The following is a 26,440-nucleotide window of genomic DNA, read 5'->3' on the forward strand; positions in this document are numbered from 1 at the left end:
AAAAGTTTTGCAAGACCTTAGGCAGAATAGATCTTCTGATAAGGGATAAAATGAACCTGCTTGAAGAATGAATCAGTCACCACCCAAATTACTGTATTTCCTGCGCTTTCATGGAGTTCTACATTAAAGTCCATAGAAATCTCTCTCTAAAGTGCTGACAGCTCAGCTACTGTTTGAAGAAGTCCCAGAGTTTTCTCTTGCCACTGTTTTGCCGAGGCACATACCAGACAGTTGGCAACATAGTCCTCAATGTCTTTTTTGAGGGACAGCCACCAAAATTGCCTCTTGACTAGGTGTAATGTTTTCACAAAACCAAAATGTCCCACCGTCTTTGAATCATGACAGCTCCTCAAAACCATGAGTTTCTGACTTTCTGGAACATAGTGCTTCATTCCCACCCAGGCTAGCCTGTCTTGAATTGAGCAAATATTACTGAGCGTCTGGAGTAATTATTATCCTTTAGGGAAGGGTTTTTTCTCTCCCTTGGGCTCGGGTAGTCACTTAAACGGCCAGCTGATGGGCTTAATTACTGTTAAAGCAATTAAAGTACTGTGCCCATTATGCTTGTTTAGGAGAGAGCTTATGAGAGGTTTTCAGTGCCTTTAAATTCTTGTGATCAGTCCACACCTCAAAAGGCATTTTACTGCCCTCTAAGAAGTGCCTCCAGGACAGGAGCGCTCCATCTCACAGTGTAAGCCTTTCTCCCACACCACCCATCGTTGTTCAGTGTTGGAAAGGTTTTTGGAGATATAAGCACAAGACTGCAGCTGCCCGCTCTCATTTTCCTGCAGTGGTACTGCTCTGACAGCCACATCGATTGCATCAGCTTGTATAACAAATGGCTTTATCAGGTCAGAGTGCTTTAAAACTGATTCAGCAGCGAACAAGCATTTGAGTTTCTCAAAAGTGGTTTGACATTCCTTTGACCACTTAAGCAGTTGACCAGGTTTAGGTGTATTCCCCTCCCCCTTTTGTCTTAAGTAAGTTCGTAATGGGGAGAGCTATTTGGGCAAATGAAGGAATGAATTGCTGGTAAAACTTTGCAAACCTAGGAAGCTTTGCAGTTGCTTCCTAGTGCGAGGTGGCACCCAATCTAGCACCACTCTGGGACCCTTTTTCAGGGTCCATCTCAATCCTTTCATGTGAAATGCAGTAGCCTAAGTAGTCTATCTTATTTTGGTGGAACTCACATTTAGAAAGTTTGGCATACAGCTTGGTAGCTCGTAGTTTTTGGAGGATTGCTCTCACAAGTTTCACATGTTCTGCCTTGGTTTCAGTGTAGATTAAAATTTTGTCCAAATACACAAGCACCCCCTTGTACAGATGCTCATGCAGAACCTCAATCAATTGCATAAACACAGCTGGGGCTCCCTGCAGTCCGAAAGGGAGTACTTTGAATTGGAAACAACCCTGCAGGCAATTGAAAGCAGTTTTCCCCCTCTCTGATGCTCACGTGATAATATACCTCCCACAAGTCCAGTTTAGTAAAGATTTTGTCTTTGGCAAGGTGGGCTAGCATATCTTTCATCAGAGATAGGGGGTAAACATTCTCTACATGCATTGCATTTAATCATTTATAGTTCACACATACACAAAGGGTCCCATCCTTCTTTTTCCGGAACAGGACTGAGACCACAACCCTTGGTTGTGCTGGTTGAATGAAGCCTCGGGCCAGGTTCTTATCAATGAACAACCAGAGTTCTTCCAGCTGTCTGGGATTCACTGAATATAGTTTCAGTTTTGGCAATTTGGCACCGGGCAGGATTTCTATAGCACAATCAGTAAGTCTATGAGGGGGGATTTCATCCAAGCCCCTTTTGCTAAACGCCTCTTGGAGATCTTGATACTCTTTGGGGATGACAGGAAGGTTCTTCCCCTGCATGACAACCCCTGTTTTGTACTTTGGGGTAGTCATCTTACTAGGTTTGGGAGGAGTGGTTTATTCGAAACTTTAGCAGTCCTTTTCTTCAGTTCACATAAGGGTTCCACTTTTTCAGCCAGGCTAGCCCTAGGAATAGGGGTCTTTCCATTCCGGGTGCTATTATGAAGTTCATGATTTCTGAACGTGTCCCCATTTGCATTCCTATGGGTTTGGTGGCAAAAGTTGCTGGGCTCCCCCCCCCTCCGCAACAGAGCTGTCCAGTTGACAGAATGCCACCAGGAGTTTTATTCATCTCAGTCGAATTCCCAGTTTCTTGACCAGTGCTAGATTTACTAAGCATCTGGTGCAGCCTGAATTTAATAGACCTCTGAGGCAAGCTTTCAACCCGGACTCAGGGAAACTCAATTCCATAGGGACAGTCACTGGCATGATCAGGTCACTTACCAGGAGGTCGGAGTCAGTATCTGTTAACTCCTGGCCGTTGTCTGGTGGTGTCAGAGCTTCCCCAGCTCTTTTTGGTGAGGGGGTGAACTCCACAACCTCTACTCCTTCCAGCACTGTCTCTTTGACCCATGGTTGCACTTTAGTGGGCTTCCCCACGGGGTTTGAGCTGGTCTTCTTTGCTGGACGGCCAGTTTTGCATTCTGCGCTTGCTCCTTCTAAAGCCAACGTAACACACCTCATCTTGGCACCTTGGGTGATGTCTGGCCTGTACTCCTGCATGTAGGTTAGGACATGGCCCAGGAAAAATCCCAGTTCCTGGAAGTCCCCATCAAATTTCACATGCAGCTTTGGGGCTTTTCTTCTTCGTGGGCCTACAGTTCCAGCACCCCCACCCCAGCACAGTAGTTCTAGTAGGATCCTTCTGTGATGCTCCCATGGTGGCAGCTGCCTCTGCTGGTGTTGCAGAGACTCCCATCATCGTGTCTAATGGCAAGGTTCTCCTGCTTTCATCCTCCTCTTGGGCTTGATGAGCATTCCCAGAGGTCATCCTGACTAGGATCTAGCATGCCTTGATGCTCTGGAATGCTTTCATCGGTGTGCATGGCTTGCCTCATGAGGAAGTTGGCATGATTGATTTTTCTGCTTTCTTCCTCTTCTTTGAGCTTTTCCAGCTCCGCTTGCCATTCACGTCATTGGCTGCCTTGGGTGAGAGTCACTGTTTTATTCCTTCCTTCCCAGTCATCTTTCTTGCTGACACCAATGGATCACCTGGTCTTCGATGAATCTCCCAGACTGGTGACCTCCTCTGTCCATCCAGAGAAGTCTGCTTCAGGGTTAGCCTTGGTAAATGCTTTCCCCCCAGCATTCAGCTTCCTCTTAATCACTGCTTTGTGCAAACATTTCTTGGATGGTCTCCATGTATAGAGGTGGGTGCCTCTCCAAGTTGACCACTATTGCAGATTCCGCTTAATGTATGGACCTGCCCCCAACTGGCCCTCTCAGGAAAGTGTGATTCTTGATGTCATATGGTTAATCAAAAGAATTTTTACTGAGAAACAATGGTTGCAGTAAGGCCAAGCAGAATCTAACATTCCCATGCAAAGCACCAAGCTATTCTTCTTACTTTGAAACCCATCCTCCCTAACCAGTCCACTGGCAGCCAATTCTGTACTGCAAGGGTGTTTTGAGAATGCTGAGATACAGGACAGATAAAGGGTTATCCTCAGGACACAGCGACCTTGGAGTCAGGCTGGAACCGTTTGGGAGGGAGTCCGTTCCATCTCTGAAAATAATCCCCCCTCCCTAATTCTGATGTGGTTACGGCAAAAGCGAAAGCTTGCAAAAAATGCTCCTCCCCCCTCCACCAGAAGGGCAAGGCACCTAAAAGGGGACCTGTCATGTAGCATGTTCTTTTCTTCCCTTGTGAATTTTATACCTTTGAAGACGTTGCTGATAGTTTTGTATCTGTTCTTTAGTTGGTTCTTTCTTATTATAAGTTGTCATCTTCATACTGTATGCATACTTTGGGTTGTATAGGTGTGAGTGCTATAAATTGATTAAATAAAAAGCATCTGAAATCAGGACTAAGTTTCAGCACTTTTATAATATTTAAATTTCTGCTTATTGAAAATGTTTCTGTCATTCAATTCATAATTTGTATTATTATATTATTACAATTATAAAATAGGCCAAATATGCTTACAGCAGAATAACTCACGATATTACATGGCTACAAAAATATAAAGGTTTGAATTTGGGTGGGTAAAGAATAGGTTCCAGAAAACTGTTGAAATTTGGGAGTTTCATAGATAAGGACAAGAGCAGCTTCTGAGGTAGTCTTTTCCACTCTCTCAGGGCATGGGAAGTAATCACAATCCCCTGAGAAATAAGTTTGTAGTGTTTTTCCACAAATGGTCTTGTTTTAATACTGTGTTTCCCCAAAAATAACACCCAGTCTTATATTTTTGTTTTTGTCTCAAAAAGAGGCACTAGGTCTTATTTTCGGGGAATGTCTTACCTTACGACTGCCGTAGCCAGGCCTCCCACACCCCGACACCTGTCGCGCTGCTGCTTGACTACTTTAGCGGCAACTTGCGGACACCATTGCACTGGTGCCGCTGGTAATAGGACACCGCATGGTGCTTCATGCTGGTGCTACCGGTTGCGGCAGGACACCGCACAGCGCTTCAGGCTATTTGAGGAGGCCGTAGGGTGCTTCAGTGGCAATGGCATGAAGCACCGTGTAGCCTACTGCAAACAGCCCGAAGACCCGCGTAGCCTCCTGCCACGACCAGCAGCAATGGTGCAATGAGCCCCGCAGCGTGACAAGTATCAGGGCGTAGAAGCTTGCTTGTGGCAATACTACCAGTAAGGTAAGCTCTATCCCCCCGCCCCCTCCCTAGCTTGATTTTTATGCATGCGCCTCACCCCAAAACTAGGGCTTATTTTTGGGATAGGGTTTATATTAGGCCCACCCCCAAAAAAATCAAACTAGGGCTTATTTTCAGGGTAGGTTTTACTTTCGGGGAAACACAGTATATGTCCACATTCATGGTGATTTCAAATGGCTAAATACAGGGTACACTGAATCAAATACAACTGAGCTTTCCTGATAGCTTTAAAACATGAAAAATAAAATATATACATTTAACCCATGTTTCTGAAAATCAACAGGAATATAAGAAGGCAAGTGAGGCAAAAAAAAAGGTACATGAACTTGGTGATAGTAGGTGTTACCCTGATGTTTATATGTCTTTATCCCAAACATGTGTAGAGCCATCTCCATAGGGACTGCTTAAGTCTGGGCCCTCCCGACCTCCCCCCCCAAGTGGCCACCAGCTCAAAGAGGTTTCTCACGTTGGCGCCTCTGCCTAAGAGGGCACGTAACACGGTGGTATTCAGTCACAATCAGCAGCCACACACATGGGGCGGTGATGGTCGCTCTCGACGGTGACTCACTTGGGAAGATGGTGGTTGATTGCAGGCAATAAGAACTTACAGGGAAGATGGTAGTCAATCTCTAATGACAACAACTTGCCCAGAATGATGTTAATCAGCCTCTGGTGACGGCATCTTGCCTAGAATGATGGCGGTCAGTCTCTGGTGACAGCAACTTGCCTAAAACAATGGTGATCAGTCTCTGGTGACAGCAACTTGCCTAAAGCAATGGTAGCCAGTCTCTGGTGGCAACAACTTGCCTAGAACAATGGCAGTTACTCTTTGGTGACAGCAACTTGCCTAAAACAATGGCAGTCAGTCGTTGGTGGCAACAACGATGTTAATCCATCTTTGATGACAACAACTTGCCTAGAACGACGGCAACCAATCTCTGGCACTGGCAGAGCCCCCCCCCCTTTGTCCGCTCTCCTCACCCCTCTCTGACCTCATTCCATGTAATCCCTTTTTATCTCCCCCAGCTGATCCTATAAAGAAAAAAAAACCCCTTACCTCCCACTAAAAGACGTATGTCAAACTCTTCCCTATCTCTCCCTCTGCCTAACTTACTCCAATGAGGGAAAGGAATTAAAACTCCCCAAACTACCCTCTCTTCCTCTTTTTGTCTGGCCTGCCCACAACAAAAGAGAAAGAAACAATAAAACTTCATCTTTCCCCCCCTCCCCCCTCTCTCTGCCTGGCCTGCTTCAAACAAACAGCTCCAACCAGCCTCCCTCCTCCCTCCCTTCCTCCCTGGCCTGCTTCAAGCAAACAGCTCCAGCTATTACTCTCAGTCTATCCCTCCCCCTTTTGTCTGGCTTGCCTATAACAAAGCAAAAAAAGCAAATGTGAAAACCCCAGCTTCTTACTCTCTCTTCGATCAGCTGGCTCAGAATGGCAAGCTCCACCAAGCCTTCTCTCTTCCTCCCTTCTATCGGCTTCCTCTTCCTTTTTCTTCCCTCCTCCGTGCCATGCCCTGCTGCCAGACCCATGGCAGCTGCCGTAGCTCCTCATCTTCCTGCTTAATTGGCAGGGCTCCTGCAAAGCCTCTCAGCTGGCCCCATTCTCACCCCACCTCCACTACACATGTCCCAAACATTCAGATAATCAGAATAGAGTGGGAAGGGACCTTGGAGGTCTTCTAGTCCAACCTCCTGCTCAAGCAGGACATCCTATACCCTTTCAGATAGATGGCTGTCCAGTCTTTTCTTAAAAACCTCCCGTGATGAAGCATCCACAACTTCTAAAGGCAAGCTGTTCTGCTGGTTAATTGTCCTCACTGTTAGGAAGTTTCTCCTTGGTTCTAGGTCAATTCTCTCCTTGATTACTTTCCATCTATTGTTTCTTGTCTTGCCTTCTGGTTCTTTGGAAAATAAGTTAACCTTCTCTTCTTTGTGGCAGCCACTCAAATACTGGAATACTGCTATCAACCCTAGTTCTTCTTTTCTCTAGATTGACCATACATGATTCCTGCAACTATTCTTCATATGTTTTACCTCCAGGCCCTTAATCATCTTAGTTGCTCTTCTTTGCACTTTTTCAAAAGTCTCAACATCTTTTTTGTAATGTGGTGACCAAAACTGTATGCAGTATTCCATTTGTGTCCTTACTTAGGATTTATAAAGTGGTACTAATACTTCACTTGATTTTGATTGGCTGCTTTTTTGGCTGCTGCCATACTCTGCTAGCTCATGTTTAACTGATCATCCAGTAGGACTCCAAGGTCCCTCTCACAGTTACTGTTTTTGAGTCAGGTTTTGCCTAATCTATACTTGTACCTTTGGTTTTTTCTGCTTAAGTATAAAATCTTGCTTTTTTCCACATTAAATTTCATATTATTGGATAGGACCCATCGTTCAACTCTGTCAAGATCCTTTTGGATCCTGAGCTTGTCTTCTGGGGGTTGGCTATTCCTGCCAGCTTAGTGTCATCTGCAAATTTCATGAGTTCCCCTTCTATTTATTTATCTAAGTCATTTATGAACATATTGAAGAGTACTGGGCCTCAGACGGAACCTTGTGGTACCCCATTGTTCACTTCTCTCCATGTAGATGTAGTACCATTAAGGACTATTCATTGAGTAGAGTCTGTCAGCTAGTTACAAATCCATCTGGTGGTGATGCTATCTATCCCATAATTTTCTAATTTACCAAGAAGTAGATTATGGTCTACATCGTCAAATGTTTTACTGAAGTATAAGTATACTATGTCCACAGCATTTCGCTGGTCTACTAATTTAGTCACTTTGTCAGAAAATGAAATAAGATTGGTTTTGCATGATCTGTTTTTAACAAACCCCTGTTGGCTTTTAGTTATCTTCCCAGATACTGATGTTAAGCTGATTGGTCTGTAGTTTTCTGAGTCCGTTTTTTCCCCTTTTTTGAAGAAGGGAACCACAACAGCTCTTTTCCAATCCTGTGGTAGTTCCCTGGTGCTCCAGGATTTTTTAAAGATATGTTACAATGGTTCTGACATAACATCTGCCAATTTCTTCAAAATTCTGGGTTGCAGTGGTTTATATTAATCAAGGTCAGACAAATGTTCTCTTATCATTTTCTTGCTTATTTTAATTTTTATTTCTAGTCTGTCTTTTACAGTTATGTTTTGGTAGGCTGGCCTACAGTTTCTTTTTGCGTGAAGACTCTCTACTTCCTGTTACTTACTTGCCATCTTCTCTATTTAGAGAACCAACTATTTCCTTGACTTTTTCTTGTTATTTATCTGGCTGAAAAGCCCAACTAAGTTACAAATCCATCTGGTGGTGATGCTATCTTTCTCCAGCAGGATGGGTGTAGAATCCACTGATTGGGTAATCTAAGCCTTCCTGCTCAGACTAAGACAAAAAAAACTTCGCCACGCCTCCTTCTGGGTGTGCCTTCCCCAGTTTTATCTTAGTCTCAAGCTCAGCAAGACGCTTTATTGAAGGCTCCCTAGCTAGGCTAGATTCTCTTTGTTCTTTTTTTTTGGATTTAATCTGATCAAAATTGGCTAGATTTAAATTTAAATTTGATCAATCAATTGGACTAATTCGGCTTTTACTTGGCAAATTCAAAAATTGATTGAGATTGTGTTGGGGGGGATAAGGACTCTGTCCTTGCTCCTCTGCAGCCCTTTGGGGCTCTGAAGGGGGAGGCTGCAGGGGAGCTCCCATTCCGACAATCGTGACATTTTTGCAATTCCGCCGATCAGCTGGGCAGCAGAGATCGGCTTTTCGGCGCGGAGACCTCCGGAGCGCTTCGTTCGTGTCGAGGCTTCGAGGGAGTGTTTTCCTGACTGCAGCCTCATCCGGATCGCAGCAGAGGCTGCACTACGAATCGCAAGTGCTTGGGGACCGGGAGGAATCAGGAATTCAAGCTATTTCATTTCCCTGCTGCATGCAATTGATTCTCCCTTAAAGAACTCCAAGATTTTCCCTCTTTGCTTCTCTGGAGGCCTTAAAGGTCTTGCGGCCGCCATTTTGACTGCATGGTCTTAGTGTGGCTGCTATTCTAAATGGCCCACGTGGCAGACGCCATTTTGGAGGCCTACTTAAATTATAGCAGCAGCAGTTATTACCTGCATTATTGTAGATTTTTAGTTGTTGCCTGAGTGCCTTGGTCTGTGAGCAGACCCGTTCAAGGGAGAAGATATTTCGTTCTACCCACAGTGGCTGTGGTGAAACTCGTGGGGGCCACCCCAGGTGTGGGCCTTGTCTGCATTTAAGCAGGCCAAGATATTGATATCTGGTCTTAAGACCTAGAAAAGAAGAGCAAAGAGATATTTTTCTTGACCACCTGTTTCTCAGTCAGTCAGTGACCTTTAGTCACAGGGCCTGTGCAGGCAGTATTAGAACACTGTCTGGCTGCTCTTGCCATTGCTATTTGTTCAGAGCGAGGATCGGTTTTGCATCTCTGACTGTTTGATCTGCGTGTTGGGTTCCTCCCATTTCTAGGTACAACTGTCCAGGAGTATCTAGACTGCAATGGCAGACAGCTCCTCGCCCCAGGCAACTCAGACCAGTGTCCCTTCTGCACAAACAAAGCGCAGATCAGAGAAATTGGAAGTGGGGGGGAAGAAAAAAGCTAAAACCAAACATTTGTCCACAAAAAAAACCTCCAAAACAGCTGATTGAGAGGCCTCAAGGAGACACTTAGCACTGGAGAGAGAATTCTCCAAGGCATAAAGGCTCAGGTCCAGTGGGGCTGAATTGGTTTCCCCCGCCCCACTGGACATCCCTTCGACAGAGCCCCAATTTGAATCCTCACAGGATGCCCCAAGGTCTTGGTCTCCTCAGGGGGAAACTGAGCAGGTTGGTCCTCTTCACTCCTCTTCTTCATCGTCACATCAAACACCTGAGAGCAGGCGTGCCTCAATGGAGGTTGGGGCCAGCTCCAAGGACCAAGGGGAAATGTGGTCCCAGAATCAATTCCAGGCTTTCATGCACCATGCATTCAAGCAGTTTATGTCATCCACTGGGTGTAGCCAGTTACCATCACAACCTTCTCCTCCCACATCCATTCCCTCACCTCAGGTGGAACGCGACACTAGGCCCAGCTCTGATGTCTCAGAGACGTCCTCGCAGTTAGGAGAGGAGGGATCAATGGAACTGTGAGTAGCCGACACTCCCTTGTCTGAGGATGAGGACCCAACTCTTGAGCAGGTGACATTTTCGGGTCTCTTTGATCCGGCCATTTTTCGGTGTCTCCTCCTAAAGGCCATCGCCACGGTAAAACTTACCTCAGCCCAGGAGGAGTCACCATCTACCTCCACTAATCAGGAGGCCAACCCCCTGTTTGCGGAAAAGGTCAAGGAAGACCCACAGATTCCGTGTCCATTAGTCTTCAGGACTACGGTGGAAAAGCAGTAAAAATCCCTAGCTACCATTCCTTCCCCGAGCAGTTTGGACAAGAAACTTTATAATGTCGCTTCTTCCTTTGCTTCTCTCCTAGAAGTTCCAACTGTGGACGCTCCCCTGACATTTCTTTTCTCCAAAACCTTCATTCCTAGGGACATGGCTGAATTCTTGAAGGCGGAGGACAAAAAGTTCGAGTTTTCTCTTCGCAGAGCTCACCAATCTTCGGCTTGGGCCATAAGGGCGGCAACTTCATTCTCCTTCTTTGCACGTTCAGCGATAATGTGGCTGCAGGAGCTCCAGGCGCTTATCCCGCCAGATCAGATCAGAGCGCACCAATCAATAGGCAAGATTGTTGCAGCATCCGAGTACATTGCGGATGCATCCTTACACTCAGCCAGATGTTCGGCCAGATCTATTGCTGCCTCAGTGGCGTCCTGTAGGTTGCTCTGGTTGAAGCAATGGTGCACTGACTTAAAGGCAAAGTGGCGCCTAGCAACATCCAAATACAGTGGCACCCACCTCTTCGGCCCAGTCCTAGAGCCTCACATCATTGAAGGCAAGGTCAAGTGAAAGGTGATGGCCCATCCCCCCCAAAAATCAGATAGACGGCCTCAACAGGATTACCGCAGACCACCATTCTGTCCCAATGGCACCTGGGAGTGGAGACAGCCCTTCTGGGCAGGGCAGTCCTGGGATTGGACCAGAGGCTCACGTTCCTACTCCTCCAGACAGGATCGGCAGCAGGACCGCCAGATTAGCGGAGCCAGGGGTCAGTCCCAGACCAAACGTCCCTTCAGGGGATTGGGCAATCGTCCATACAGGCTGTCCAAGTGACGCCAAGGAGGACTACCCCATCGGGGGACAACTGGCACTGTTCTACGACATCTGGGAGGGCACAACCACAGATGCTTGGGTCAGGGAGACCATAAGACAGGGTCCCTCCCTAGAGTTTCTATCTTCTCCCCCAGATCGTTTCATACAGTGCCCGGTTTCAAACAATACATCAAAAGGACAACTAGTCACGACAGCCACCGCACACTTACTAGATATCAGGGCCATAGAAAGGGTACCTCAGGACCAGATAGGAGAGGGGTTCTACTCCATTCTGTTCGTAATTCCCAAGGCCTCAGGGGGCTGGAGGGCGATATTGGATCTGAAAGGTCTAAATTACTTCCTAACTTACAGGAGGTTCAAGATGCAGACCCTAAAGTCCATCTTGGGAAGCACCAGGAAGGGGGATTTCCTTTCCTCCATCGACCTGACAGAGGCTTACCTCTACATTCCGATCTTCCAGGAACACCGCAGGTTCCTGCGGTTCTGCTACGCGCACAGGCACTACCAGTATTGGGCCCTCCCCTTCGGTCTCTCTTCAGCTCCAAGGCTTTTCACAAAGATCTTGGCAGTGCTGGCGGCTCATCTAAGGATAAGGCCCGTGCGCATACAGTGCTACCTGGACGACATACTGATACAGTCCAGATCCTTCCAATCAGGCCAGTCAGACCTGACAATCACAATTCAAACACTTCAGGATCACGGGTTCTCCGTGAACTTCAAAAAGAGTCACACGACACCCACACGACGTCTGCTCCATCTGGGAGCATTGATAGATTCGAGCCTATGCAGGGTCTATCTCTCTGAGGAGAGGCAGGTCAGCATTCGAGGGCTGGCCCAACAGATCCGACGGGAAAGGAAGGTACCTCTGGTACAACTATCCCAACTCCTGGGGAAGATGGTCTCTTGCATGGGCATCGTTCCGTGGGCCAGACTTCACTCCAGGAACCTCCAATGGTTCCTTCTTCCCTTTCAGAGACGCAACATCAGTGCCTCCAACAGGAAGGTCAGGGTTCCACATCACACCCTGTCTTCACTTCTGTGATGGACCTTGTCCGCCTTGAACAAGAGCACCCTCTTCAAGGAACCACCCAGGATCACCCTGACCACAGACGCCAGTCTGTTCGGTTGGGGAGCACATCTTCAGCACCACCTAGTGCTGAGTCAGTGGTCCAGGTCAGACCTGGCTCACAACATAAATTGGTTGGAGCTGAGGGCCATCCACTTGGCTCTCCAAAAGTTCTCCCCCCTTGTGTCAGGGAAACGTGTTGATCCTGACAGACAACATTTTGGCCAAGGCTCACGTAAACAAACAAGGGGGGACTCACTCTTGGTCACTCATGCAGGAAGCTCTGGCCATAGGCCTTTGGGCAGAGTCCACTCTGAGATCAATCAGAGCGGAACACATTTCGGGAGAAGCAAATCAACAGGCAGATTCCCTGAGCAGGGCCACAGTGGATCACTCAAAGTGGAAACTGGACTCAACCCTGTTCAGGGAAATATTGCACAGGTTTGGCTATCCCATCCTAGATCTCTTCGCCTCACTGAGCAACACACAGGTCCCCAGGTTCTTTTCCAGATTCCTGGCAAGAGGGGCGCAGGGAACGGATGCCCTCCGGAGCAGATGGCCGGAGGGCGTACTTTATGGTTTTCCTCCTCTGCTGTTACTACAGGCGACTATTCGCAAGCTTCTCCACAAACAGGCGGAGCTAATCTTAGTTGCTCCATACTGGCCAAGATGCCCGTGGTTTGCCGACCTAATGGATCTGTCGCTCTCGCTACCGTGGAGGATCCCCCCGGACTGAGTAGCTCTCAGCCAGGGGAACTTTCAACACCCGGATCCACAGTGGCTCCAACTAGCCGCTTGGCACTTGAGTGGGAGAGTCTAACTAGACAATCCTTCTCCTCTGGGGTTATCTCAATGATCCAGGCCTCATGGCGTCCCTCGACCAATAGGATCTACGACGCCACTTGGAGAAACTTCTGTTCTTGGTGTACCAAGATGCGGCTCTCGCCGCTTACTGTCACCATCCCAGACATATTAGATTATTTACTTGAAGGGTTAAATAGAGGTCTGTCAATCAACACTATATGCAGGCAGATCGCAGCTTTGTCGACGGTTCTCACCTGTGACAACCAAGTTTCCCTGTCTCAACATCCAGCAGTTAGTGCCTTTCTCAAGGGCGCAGCCAACTCCAGGCCACCTACGGTCCATCGTTATCCATCTTGGGACCTGTCCAAGGTGTTGCATGCCTTAACTTCTTCTCCATTTGAACCTCTGAGCAATTGCTCCCTTCACTTCCTTACCTTGAAGGTGGCCTTCCTAGTGGCCATTACGTTGGCCAGGAGAATCTCAGAATTGGCCGTTTTGTCGGTCAGGGAGGACCTATGCACATTCTGTGAGGACAGAGTGGTCCTCAGGCTGGATCCCGCATTCATTCCAAAGGTCAGTACAGGTTTCCATTGTTCCCAGGACCTAGTCCTTCCTAACTTCTGTCCTAACCCATCACATCGTCTGGAAAGACGGTGGCATACATTGGACGTGCGCAGAGCTTTCCGCCATTACATCAAACGAACCTCGGCCTTCAGGAAGTCAGAGGCCTTATTCGTGTCTTTTCAGCCTGCTACAATGGGTAGGAAGGTCTCTTCTTCCGCTATTGGTTGGTGGATTAGGGTTTGTATTTCCAGGGCTTACATTTCTCAGTCCCTTCCAGTCCCTTCACACATCACTGCTCACTGTATGCACAGTGCGGCAGCCTCAGCAGCCTGGTCTACCCAGGCATCACTCGAGGAGATTTGTAGGGCAGCGATGTCCTCTCCCTCTTCCTTCATTAAACATTATAGGATAGATCAATTTGCAGCAGTGGAGGCTGCTTTTGGTAGGCGAGTCCTACAGCAGGTAGTTACTTCTCAAGGGTCACAAGCCTAGACTTCCCTCCCTACAGGGCCATGAACGGCTTTGGTATGTCCCAATCATTGGATTCTACACCCATCCTGCTGGAGAAAAGGGTGTTGTCTTACCTGAACACTTTTTCTCAGCAGGATGGTGTAGAATCCACACCCACCCTGTTGTCATTAGTCTAGGCACGTGTCTTTTATTTTTATTTGGAGCCTTGCGTCCGGATACTTCGCCTCGACAAAACTGGGGAAGGCACGCCCAGAAGGAGGTGAAATTTTTTTGTCTTAGTCTGAGCAGGAAGGCTTAGATTACCCAATCAGTGGATTCTACACCATCCTGCTGAGAAAAAGCGTTCAGGTAAGACAACGCCCTTATCCCACAATTTTCTAATTTACCAAGAAGTAGATTATGGTCTACATCGTCAAATGTTTTACTGAAGTATAAGTATACTATGTCCATAGCATTTCGCTGGTCTACTAATTTAGTCACTTTGTCAAAAAATGAAATAAGATTGGTTTCGCATGATCTGTTTTTAACAAGCCCCTATTGGCTTTTAGTTATCTTCCCAGATACTGATGTTAAGCTGATTAGTCTGTAGTTTTCTGAGTCCGTTTTTTCCTCTTTTTTGAAGAAGGGAACCACAACAGCTCTTTTCCAATCCTGGTGCTCCAGGATTTTTTAAAGATATGTTACAATGGTTCTGACATAACATCTGCCAGTTTCTTCAAAATTCTGGGTTGCAGTGGTTTATATTAATCAAGATCAGACAAGTATTCTCTTACCATTTTCTTGCTTATTTTAATTTTTATTTCTAGTCTGTCTTTTACAGTTATGTTTTGGTAGGCTGGCCTATAGTTTCTTTTTGCGTGAAGACTCTCAACTTCCTGTTACTTACTTGCCATCTTCTTTATTTAGAGAACCAACTATTTTCTTGACTTTTTCTTGTTATTTATGTGGCTGAAAAGCCCAACTAAGAAAAACACTAGAGCCATTAATTACTCTAATATAATCTTTAATGAGCAGAATCATTACGGTAGGTTCAAAGTGAAAGCTAGCACTGAAGAAATGATGGGAAACAGTTAATTAAAAGAATGAATCTCCTTCTCTCCTCTCTGCCAGTTCAGGTCACATTGTCCAATACATCTCCCAGTAATTGTTATGAGAAGGCATATAATGACCTACTTCAAAACCTCTTCCCAAGGAAGCAAAACTCTTGGAACAGATTCCAAGGAAATTTTATTAGGAGAAGTTGACAGCAGGCAGTTGGAAGGCAGGATCTGAGGGTTTCCCACTCAAACCAATAGGTTAAAAAAGCAAAAGCAAGCCTCATCCCTATAGTTCATCCAGTCAGTTCAAACGGATCAATCCTCAGGTGTTAAGTCCTCTGTGGGAGCGAGGCTGATAAGACTCAGTTCCCAAGGCTTTGAAAACATTGTTGGGTCTTTGCACCTTCTCTTCTGCAGCAAGCCAGATGGCCGGAGGCACATTCCTTTCTTACCCCAGGTTGACATCAAGGGGAAAACAGTTCAAACAGGAAGCAGATAAGGGAAGCAGAGAAGATACATTGTAGCAGCTAAGCGAAAGGAAAAGATACATAGCAATTCCCCAAAGGCCTCCCCAGGAGTATGGCAGTACCCGCAGAAGGAAAAGGAAAAGACCCAGATCCATCTAGTACAATCCCCCCACCAAAGAAACAGGTTCTGACCTGCCAACCCCCCTTAAAACAAAGAAAGATCCACCTGTAAAAAGACAAAAAAAGAAGATAAAAAGAGGGATTAGTCTGGTTTATCAGGGTACATAGCATGGAATTTATTAAGCAACCTAGGGGCTCTAATATGGCATTTAAGGACCCGTTCGTTCTGGGATGAAGGCACATGCTTCCAAGCTATTAGATATTGTGTGGATCCATGATGTTTTCTAGAGTCTAAAATGTCTTTTGATTTCAAAATGCTGCTCCCCTTGTACCATGATTTGTTTTTTATCTGTTTGGAATTTATATGCTTCCCTAGCCTCGTCTAAAGCTTTTCTCACAACTGGCCAGGTGTTTTGGAGCTCTGCGATCCACTCTTTCAAGGAGGGGATGGTTGGTTCAGTGGAGGGTAGTTCAGCCATCGGATGAAAACTGTCCTGTCAGTACTTGGAATGGAGTGTAGCCTTTGCTTGAGTGTACTGATTGTTATAAGCGACTTCTGTGAACGGAAGCAAGTCGGTCTAGTTGTCTTGTTGGTAGTTTATAAAGCATCTCAAGTTCTGTTCCAGTACTGAGTTTGAATGTTCCATCCACTATTCGTTTGAGTATGATGACTAGATTACAGTCTTTGGGTGGTCCCTAAAAGTTCTAGAAATGCCTTCCAAAACTGTGAAGTGAATTGCACCCTTCTATCGGATATAATCCATTGTGGGGCTCCATGTAGTCGATAAATGTGCTGTACGAATAACTTTGCTAAGATTTTGGCGGTGGGGATTTTCTGGCATGGGATAAAATGTGCTTGCTTAAAAAACAAGTCCGTTATGACCCAAATCACCATATTACCATACTTTCTGGTAATTCCACAATAAAGTCCATAGAAAACTTCCTCCAGGGTGCTGATGGGGTAACTACCGTTTGTAACAGTCTTGGGGTTTTTCTCTGTCTTCTTTTGGCAGCTGTGCATATTGGGCAGCTAGCTACATAAATTTCAATGTCCTTTTTTATCAAAAGCCATCAAAATTGCCATTTCACTAAATGGAGGGTTTTCAGGAACCCAAAATGCCCGGCAGATTTGGAGTCATGGCAAAGCTGCATGAATGTCAGTCTTTGGCTTTTGGGGAGTCCATTGTTCATGGTGCTGTTCTGTCCCAGCCTATGTATGTCCTTGTTATTGCAAAAAGACAACCCCTATTTTAACAGTAGACTGGAAAATAAACCCTTTTTATTTGAGTTACAGACAGATCTCTTGACTCTGAAGTTCTTTGCAAATGGTTGCCTCCAGCAGCCAGCCCTGCCCACACATTCCCTTTTTGTTATGCAGCTCCCAAGGCATGGCTTCTCACTGCTTTCTCTTCTTCCCCTGGAGTTGCCCCATTGCCTCTCTCTGTCCTACTTGTGTGAACTGCCTACATCTACGAGTGTCTCTGAGGTCTTCCAACTGTGATTCCTCCAAGTCCAAGTCAGCTTCCCAGCACAGCTGGTTCTCGGCTCAATCAGGAGTGGAAGGACCAGCCTCCTCATCAGTCTGTCAGTCCTGCAGCTCATCAGAGCCTCCCTCCGACTCTGATGGTTCTCCAGGCCCCTCCTCTTCCTCCTCCTCTTGATTTCCCAGACTCAACTACTGGGATCACAGGCTGGCACAGAATCACAACAGATGCATACATTTTTGTCGCTTAGAAACCATTTGTCTTTTTCTAGCGCTTTCCTAAATTCCACTGCAGTTTGGCTTGTTAGAATTTTTGGAGGTTTGGGTTGTGCTCAAGTGGTGACTGGTGCCGCTAATTGCTTTGATGGCATGAGTGGATCTGTAATCTGTGATTTGGTGCTGTTGTATTGTGGTAAATGTGACAGTGCGTCTGCTAGGACATTTTTTCCCCCAGTAAATGTTTTATGTTGAAATTGAACTGGTGGAAATGCTGGGACCATCTTGCCTGTTTGGGAGACAATTTCTTGGAGGTTTTTAGGGCTTCCAGATTCATTTTTTTATTAAAAAGTTTTTTATTTATAATACAATTAAAACAAAAATGGACAAGCGTGACATTCCAAAGTAAGTATTCCTAACAGTTTGTTTCTCGTGGTACAAAAACTTAATACATCATTCTTAATCTCTATATAAGCCTCATCCTTCTATGTAATACAATTAAATATACAATTATATGTACAGTTATATATATATATTTCAATCCTATCATTAACTTGAGATCCGAGCAGTTCTCCTTAATTCATACCAACGGTAAAATTTGTCTCAGATTTCGAAGTATTCGAGTTCTGTCTTGTCCTTCATAATCATTGTAAGCTTGTCCATCTGAGCACATGAAAGGATTTTATATAGGATCTCTTCTTCCGTTGGAATTCCTTTATTCCTCCAATTTTGAGCAAAAACCAGTCTGGAAGCTGTTAGAATGTGTAACATTAAATAAAGTACGCCTTTGTCGTTCTTTTGCGTGGCTATACCTAATAGGAAAAGTTCTGGTTTTGGCTCTACCGCTCGCTCTAATATTTCTTCCAACCGTTCTTTGATCCTATTCCAAAAATCACGAGCTCGCGTGCACTCCCACCACATATGATAGTATGTTCCAATTGTCAGATTACATTTCCAATATTTAGAGGAGACATTGGAACACATTTTAGTTAATCTTATGGGTGGGAGATGCCATCTATAGAACATTTTGTAGAGGTTTTCTTTGTAAGAGATAGCCAAAGTAAGCTTCTTGTTTCTTGCCCATAGTTCTTGCCAGATGTGCAGATTAAAATTAAGACCAAAATCCTTGCTACATTTTAACATAGTCACTTTTACTTGTTCCTCATATATTGCCTGATCTAACAAATAGTGGTATATTTTTAATCATTTTATCCTCCGATCCCAATGTTATTTTATCCAATTCTGTTGGTTCTTATCCTTCCAATATCTTGCCTGCAGTTGCAAGTATGCTCACCATTCTAATTCTATCCCTTCATCCTGGAGGGTTTTCCTGGATTTCAATTCCCCTCTTTCATCTAAAATGTTTTTGTATGTTATGATCTTATCTAATTGGGTAAATTTTGGGTGTACATATATTTCTAACGGTTAGATCCAACTAGGTACTTGGGTATAATTTGGTTGCCAAATTTTTGCCCATACATCGATAAGAGCTTGTCTAATATAGTGTCTTCGAAAATATTTATGTATTTTATATTTATGATCCCATAATATAGTATGCCATCCTATTTGTAGGTCATGGCCCTCCAGACATAATAGTCTCCTGTTCTTTAATAATATCCAATCTCTTACCCATACTAGTGCTATAGCCTGGTAGTATTTCTCCAAGTCTGGAAGCCCAAATCCCCCCCTTTCCTTTGAGTCCTGCAATAATTTTAATTTAATCCTTGCTCTTTTTCCTTTCCAGATAAATTTGAGCATCATTTTATTCAAATTTTGAAAAAAATTCTTGTATAGTTTTATAGGTATGCATTGGAACAAAATAACATTTTCGGCAACATGTTCATTTTAATCATCGCAATTCTGCCCATAAAAAAGAGCTGTAGCTTAGTCCAAATATCAAGGTCTTTTTGGATCTGTTCTATTAACTTATCATAATCATCCCTTTTAAGTGTAGCACATCTAGCAGTCAATTGTATCCCTAAATATCTAATTTTATATGTAATTTGAACACCTATTCTGTCAACCAATTCATTTTTCTGTATTTTGGTCATATTTTTGACGAGCATTTTAGTTTTTTCTTTATTTATCGTTAAGCCTGCTGTTTCCCCATATCTGCTCAGTGTTTCCATCAATCTTATCCCTGATTGTAATGGTTCTTTGATTATAAAAACTAAATCATCTGCAAAGGCTTGTATTTTAAATGTCTGTTTCTTAATCTCTAAACCTTTGATCTGTTCATCTTGTCGGATTACTCTAGTTAATACCTCAAGAGATAATATAAACAACAGTGGTGTTAGTGGGCAACCTTGCCTCGTGCCTTTTTTGGATTTGAAAGCTCTCTGTCGGTTCTCCATTTGGCCACCTGCTTAGAATAGACTGATTTAAACATATTTAAGAAATTTTTCCTGAAATCCATATACAATAATTGGTTGAACATAAAATCCTATTTTATATTGTCAAATGCTTTTTATGCATCAAGAAAAATTAAACACATTTGCTTTTCATTATGCACTTCATAATACTCCAATATGTCCAAAAACAGTTCTAACATTGTTTCTTATGTATTTTTTAGATAGGAAGGGGCTTCCAGATTCTTACGGTCAGTCCATACCTGGAAAGGGATTTTATTCCCCTCCAAGAAATGTTGCCAGATTAAGAGAGCCCACCAGAGGGCATAAGCTTCCTTTTCCCAAACCGCCCACCTTTGTTCTGTCTCTGTGAGTTTTCTCGATGTGTATGCACAAAGTTGAAATTTTCCTTCCTTATTCTTCTGAAACAGTACTGCCCCCACCACTACGTCACTAGCATCAGCTTGAATTATGAAAGGTTTCTCTTTTTTTATTTAAATTTTTATTTTTAACCAACAAGACAAAACAGAACAAAGCAACACACAACACACATACACACACAATATATACCTCCTTTTTTTTACAACAATTACGTAACGATAATCTAATATTTACATTTCCCCCTTATTCTTCTTTAAATATTTGTCCTTATAGCCCCATTATTTCTTATTTACATTTTTCTTCCTTCATGTGTACACATTTCACTTTTGACCTTTCCATATTTATTCTCCTCTATTATTTCTAGTCTCCAACCAGACATACACCTTGTTCCATACTATATAATACTCTGTGTCTTCCTTTTCTTTTATCTCTTTTGTTAATTTGTCCATCTCAGCACAGTCCAGGATTTTTCTTATTACTTCTTCCTCTGATGGTATATTCTCATTTTCCCAGCACTGTGCATATGCTATTCTTGCCGCCGTTATTATATGTAAAATTAAGTACCATATTTCTTTACTATATTTTCTATTTAAAATACCCAACAAAAAGATCTCTGGTTTCCAGTCTACAGGTTGGTCTATTATTTCTTGGATCCATTTTCTTATTGTAGACCAGTATTTTTTTGCAACTGGGCATGTCCACCATAGATGATAATATGTTCCATGTACTTTTTTACATTTCCAACATGTTGACGAGTTATTCTGGAACTCTTGGCAAGCTTTGCAGGTGGAAGATGCCATCTATAAAACATTTTCAACTGGTTTTCCTTGAATGCCGCCGACATAGTCAATTTTATATTTATTTCCCATATTTTTTCCCATTTCTCCAATTCTATATTATATCCGAAATTTTTTGCCCATCTAATCATTGTGTCTTTGACAACCTCGTCTTCCATTTTATATCTCAATAGGTATTTATATAAATTGCTAATTAATTTTATTTCTGTTCTATGTATAATTTTATCCAATTCTTGTGGCTCTTTTTGAATTTCATATAATTTTTTGTCCTCTGTATATTTAGATTGAATTTGTGTAAATGTCCACCAATCAATCTCTCTGCCAATGTCTTGTTCCAATTCTTGTTTTGTTTTCAAATTTTCCTGTTCATTTACTAATTCCTTGTATCTAATTATCTTATTTATATCCAATAGTTTGGGTATTTCAGAGCTTCTGTTGGGGATAACCACATTGGAACTGACATGGGGTAGCCGTCCCACTCAATAATTATAACTTCCCCTTGTGGATTCTGGAATCGACAGTTCAGTTAACTTCATAATGTCATGGTTCCAACAGACAGAAGAATAAAGCAGAACTCTGAGGCTTGCAAATTCCTCAAAGAACATGTTTATTAGTTACAAAATGTTGGCACATCAAAAGTGAAACCAAGTCTGGATACACAAGCAATAATTCCCCAATACAAAGTTAAATCTCCCACCCACAAAAACTATATGATTATTTGGTAGGCTTTTTATGAATCGCCCAGCCTGCAGTCTCAGGAGTAGCTGATGACCTTGGTTCCCATGTGACAAAAGATTATTTAGACTAGCGAAGCACTTGGGCAAGCCCCCTCCCTCCATTCTATGTGGCAACCAAAATTGAGTAGGGAGAATGGCTGCAGCCATGCTCATTTATAGAGTTGACACTGGACTCTTTCTGGTAGCCTTTTGCTGGCCGCACAGACAGTACAGCTCCCCACATAGCTTTCAATATCTTTTTTCAACTTTGGCCACCAGAACTGATGACTAGCGAGATGCAGCATTTTCAGGAACTCAAAGGGGTCTGCTTGCTTAGCATAGTGACTGCGTTGTAGGCCTTGCAGTCACAGGTGGTCTGGGACATATAACTTGTTCCCCTACCATGCCAACTTCTCTCTCAGTCAACTCCTGATGAGTCCCAAACCATGCATCAGTTTGCAGCTCTTGCTTCAACTGTGCGAACTCATCGATGAGGGGTGAACTTTTTTTCTCCTGCCATCTGGTTGTTGCTTGTGCCACTTGCTGTGTGTCGGGGATGACCAAAATCATCACCTCCTGCCAGATGCTTTTGTAATGAGACATGCGGGACAGGGCATCAGCTAGGAAGTTTTTTTCCCCCAGGATGTACTTCAACTCAGAATCGAATCTTTTGAAGTACTACGCCCATCTGACTTGCTTAGGGGAAAGCTTGCGGGGGGGGGTCAAAGCCTCTAGGTTTTTGTGGTCAGTCCAAACTTCAAAGGGGACCTTGCTCCTCCTAGAAACTGTCTCCAAGTTAGCAAAGCCCATCGTACTGCAAAAGCCTCTTTCTCCCACACTGCCCATTCCCATTCTGTTTCATTCCATTTGCAGGCTGTGTATGCACACAACTGTAAATCCCCTTTGGTGTTTCGTTGGAGGATGGCAATCCCCACGGCCACATCACTGGCATCCATCTGGATCACAAAAGGTTCTTTAGGGTTTGGGTGCTTTAGTGGCAAACAACCCCTTCAATTTCTCAAACGCCGCTTGGCATTCCATTGTCCAGTTCCACAGCTGATTTGGCTGGGACTTCTCCCCCTCTTTTCCGGTTTTTAGTAACTTGGTGATCAGTAGAGCAATCTTAGTGAAGGAGGGAATAAACTGCCGGTAAAAGTTTGCAAACCCCAAGAAACTTTGCAGCTGCTTGCAGGTGCAAGGGGCTTGCCACTCCAAGATTGACTTCACCTTTCCCAGGTCCATCTCTTTCCCTTTGCACGACACACAGTAGCCCAAGTAGTCCAATCTAGATTTATGAAACCCACATCTGTTGGCAAGCTAGAAGCATGCAGCGGTCCTAAAGGCAGTAGGGTTCATAGCTTGACAATGTTACAATGGTTTTGACTTTGGCCAGTTCCTTCAGAACTCTGGGATGTAATCATCAGGTCCTGGTGGTTTATATTCATCAAGGTCAGACAAGTGTTCTCTTACCATTTTCTTGGTTATTTTAGTTTTTATTTCTAGTCTGTATGTTATAGTTATGTTTTTAGTAGGTTGTGTCGTGATTCCGTGCCAGCCTGTGTTCCCAACAGCTGAGTCCGGGGAATCTGAGGAGGAAGAGGTGGAGGGAGGCTCTGATGAGTTACAAGACTCATATTCCAGTGAGGAGCCTGGCCCCTCCAATCGTGTTCAGGATGAGATACAGCTGTGTGGGGAGGATGAGTCAGTCTCGGAGGATGCACAGCTGTCGGAAATGAGAGACGCCCGCAAACGAAGACAAGCTAGGAGAGTAAACCAGAAAGAGGCAATGGGACAACTCCGGAGAAGGCACTGAGAAGCCACGTCTTGAGGACTGAATTACAAAAGGAGAATGTGTGGGCAGTGCTGGTTGCTGAAGGCAACCGTTGCAAAGTACTTCATGGGATCATGTTCTGTTAGTATTGCCGGTGACTACTTCTCTGTTTTGCATTGTGTTTCGTGTGGACAATTTCCTCCCATTTGGATTGTGTTTTGCTGCTTTTGTTTCTGGACTATTTGGCAGGTTTGTTACCCATATTAAAAGGGGTTTGTTTGAGTCTCCAGCCTATTCTCTCAAAAAGGATTTTGTCCTTGTGCCTTTAACAAGGACGGCCATAGGCTGGGATAGAACAGGTTGGCCTATAGATACTTTTTGCATGAAGACTGATGCAAAGAATGAGTTAAGCAGCTCTGCTTTCTTTCTACTGCCTGTTAATTACTTGCCATTTTCTCTCTTTAGTGAACCAACTATTTCCTTGACTTTTTTCTTGTTATTTATATGTTGAAAGAAACTTTATCTTTGACTTTTATTGCAAGTCTTTGTTCATTGTGATTCTTGGCTTTCCTGACTTCATCTTTGCAGATTCGGCTATCTGCTGATATTCTGCCTTAGTTATGTATCCCTCTTTCCACTTTTTGTACTGATCCTTTTTCTCTTTCAGTTTATCAGAGAGATCTTTGTGCAGCCATGCTGTTTTCTTATTGGATTTCTTGTTTTTCTTTTTCAGTGGTATTGTATTGGACTGTGCTTTATGATAATATTTTTCAGCTTTTCCTATGCTTCGTGTTTTCCCCTTTAGGATTTTTATCATGAAAGTTTGCTTGGGGTCTCTATGAGTTTGTTAAAATCAGCTCTTTTAAAGTTTAAGACAATTGCTTGTGTTTGCATTATGTTGAATTCCAATATGACATCACTCTCGCCCAAGATTCCAGCAACTTCAGTTCCCTCTATCGCTTCTTCTTGATTAGTAAGAATTAGGTCCAGTATAGCTTTTCCTCTAGTTCCCTCCTCTTCCTTTTAGATGACAAAGTTGTCACCTAAGTTGGTTAGAAATCTGTTCTATCTCCCACTTACAGCAGAGTTTGTCTCCCAGTTGATATCAGGGTAGTTAAAGTCTTTTATTACTAATGTGGCATATTTCCTACATACATTTGTTGATTGATTAGCAAAAAGTTCATCTATTTCTTCTCCTTGGTTGGGTGGCCTGTAATATACTCCTATAACAATGTCATTTTTTTTCTTTTATATTAATCCATATGGATTCTAGGAGGTTTTCATCCTTGGTTTTGTGTATTTGTGTAGAACTGTAGTGATCTTTTATATGTAATGCAACTCCACCTCCTCATCACAAACTGTTTCATTCATAAGAGAGTTAGACGGGGAAAAACCTTGGCAAAATGTGGATAATTAATCTGACCTTAGAATTAAGGAAAATAAGATAGGACTGATGGGGAATAGGGTAGGGCTGATGGGATATGTGGGAGCTGTTGTGGGGAGAGAAGGCAAAAACAGATGAATCTCCATATCTTCAGTTGCCTTGGGTTCTCTGCACTCTTCTTCCTCTTATCCAATCCATTTCTGCCTAAACAGCTAATTTCCTTCCAGGCAGAGACCAAATCAACAGAAACACCTATGTTTCTGCTCAGGCACAGGCATTCAAAAATATCTATTCTTGCACAACTGTACTAATAAAAGTCGAAGTGATTTTATTATAATGATGCCTTTATTCTAACTAGAAAACAAATGTATTATTATAATTTGATAGCTATAAATAAATCAGCTTTAACAAATAATCTTAGTTTGCCACTCTAAAAGTTACTATATTAATAGTAATGTGCATTTAAAATATTACAAGCAAATTCATAATGAACTTCAAAAACTGAATAAATAAATGAAAAGAGGTATTGCCTGTCTCTACCATAATACATTTCAGAATCTAATGGAAAATTAGAGAGGTTGTAGTGACTTTTCTTTATTATAAGTTTAGCTTTCCTATCAAATTTTGAATATTTATTAAATATAATAAATATTAAAATTATTAAATTTAAACAAGCTATAATCTAATTGAAAATAGTAAAACAGAATAACATTCTCATAAATGAAGGTGAATATACATGTCCCAGGATAATGTTGCAGGATCTAATCTAGGTTGATCACCGGGACCAGAGGTTTAGACTTCTGAGCTTTCAGTCTCATGATGGAGCCCATCCTCTCTAGCAGAATGTATGCTTTGGGCTATTCTGTATGTGGTATTTATATGGTGCCTGATGTGTGTGGCTTTTTAGTCACACCTAGATTGGATCCTGAAGAATATATTCTAATTTTAGATTATCTCTGAAACCAAAACCAAAACCCCTAATTTTGTTTCCAGGTAAATTTCAGAAAAATTTAATTTACTAAAATTTGCTTTATTCAACCATCTGTATAGGGTAAAGTTGTTAGCTAATTTTGAGGTTATAACCTATTGTAACCATTGTATTATAATTGCTTAAATTGTTTTCATTAGACATTAAAGTGGTGCTTCCACTTGAAAGTATGGAACCAAGGATGGAGACAGCAACTGATGAGGTACATTGCTGTTCTGAAATGTTTACTTGTTTAAAATTGTTTGTACTTAATTTAGAAGAAAATGAATGTTTGAAATTAAGAACATTTGAAACATTGATTAAATTGGATTGATTCTTGTTGGGGGAGTCTGCCCATGCCTATATGTCTGCCCCTTATTTGAAATATAGACTCCATACCTAGTTTTTTGCCAACATATGGAAAGTAGCACAAAAAAATTTGCAGTCCAGCAACAGCTTTAAAGAATGTAGATATAGATGCTTGTAAATTTAAAAAAAAAAAAAACCCTAAACAACCTGTGACCCATTTTAGAGATATTTCCTTACCTGAACAGAAACTGAATGACCAAGAGCGAAAAAGCAATAAGAGTGGGAGCTTAACCAGCTTAACCACAGCTGACTGATCTACTCAGTTTCCAGAGGGCCATGGTTGGGCCAGTCTAGATAATCTCCAATGGCCAAAGGAAGGACTGGTCTGCCCAACCTCCAGAAAACTAGGACAGGACCAGTCTACTGAACCTCTGGGCAGTGGCATTACAGCACTAAAGTGACCACAGATTTGCCAAATTTCAATCCTGTGGGTTTCCTTGATCCCCAATTTTATACTTATTCTGTAAGTTAGCTCATTTGAGATATCTCAGTTCAAAACTTGTTGCCTTGTGGTGCACTGTTTTGCCCAGTTAAAGGTTACAGACAAAAGA

General features: G+C 43.2%; 1 protein-coding gene across 7 annotated transcripts in view; it reads left to right on the plus strand.

Moving 5' to 3' along the window:
* Positions 1-26,440, plus strand: part of BOD1L1 (biorientation of chromosomes in cell division 1 like 1) — a 184,589-nt gene that overhangs the window by 112,243 nt on the left and 45,906 nt on the right. For 6 of the 7 annotated variants that reach the window (XR_005556724.1, XM_039343498.1, XM_039343495.1 and 3 more), the window contains one exon: positions 25,682-25,743. The exons of the other annotated variant lie outside the window; for it this stretch is intronic. Coding sequence is in view for 5 of the 6 variants with exons in the window: in XM_039343498.1 (XP_039199432.1) it covers positions 25,682-25,743 (62 nt within the window). In the remaining variant the exon portion in view is untranslated. The remainder of the gene's footprint in view (positions 1-25,681; positions 25,744-26,440) is intronic. 7 annotated transcript variants of the gene reach the window in all.

This window comes from Crotalus tigris, unplaced genomic scaffold (assembly GCF_016545835.1).
Source record: "Crotalus tigris isolate CLP2741 ecotype Arizona unplaced genomic scaffold, ASM1654583v1 scf7180000017855.1216408, whole genome shotgun sequence".
NCBI lineage: Eukaryota > Metazoa > Chordata > Lepidosauria > Squamata > Viperidae > Crotalus > Crotalus tigris.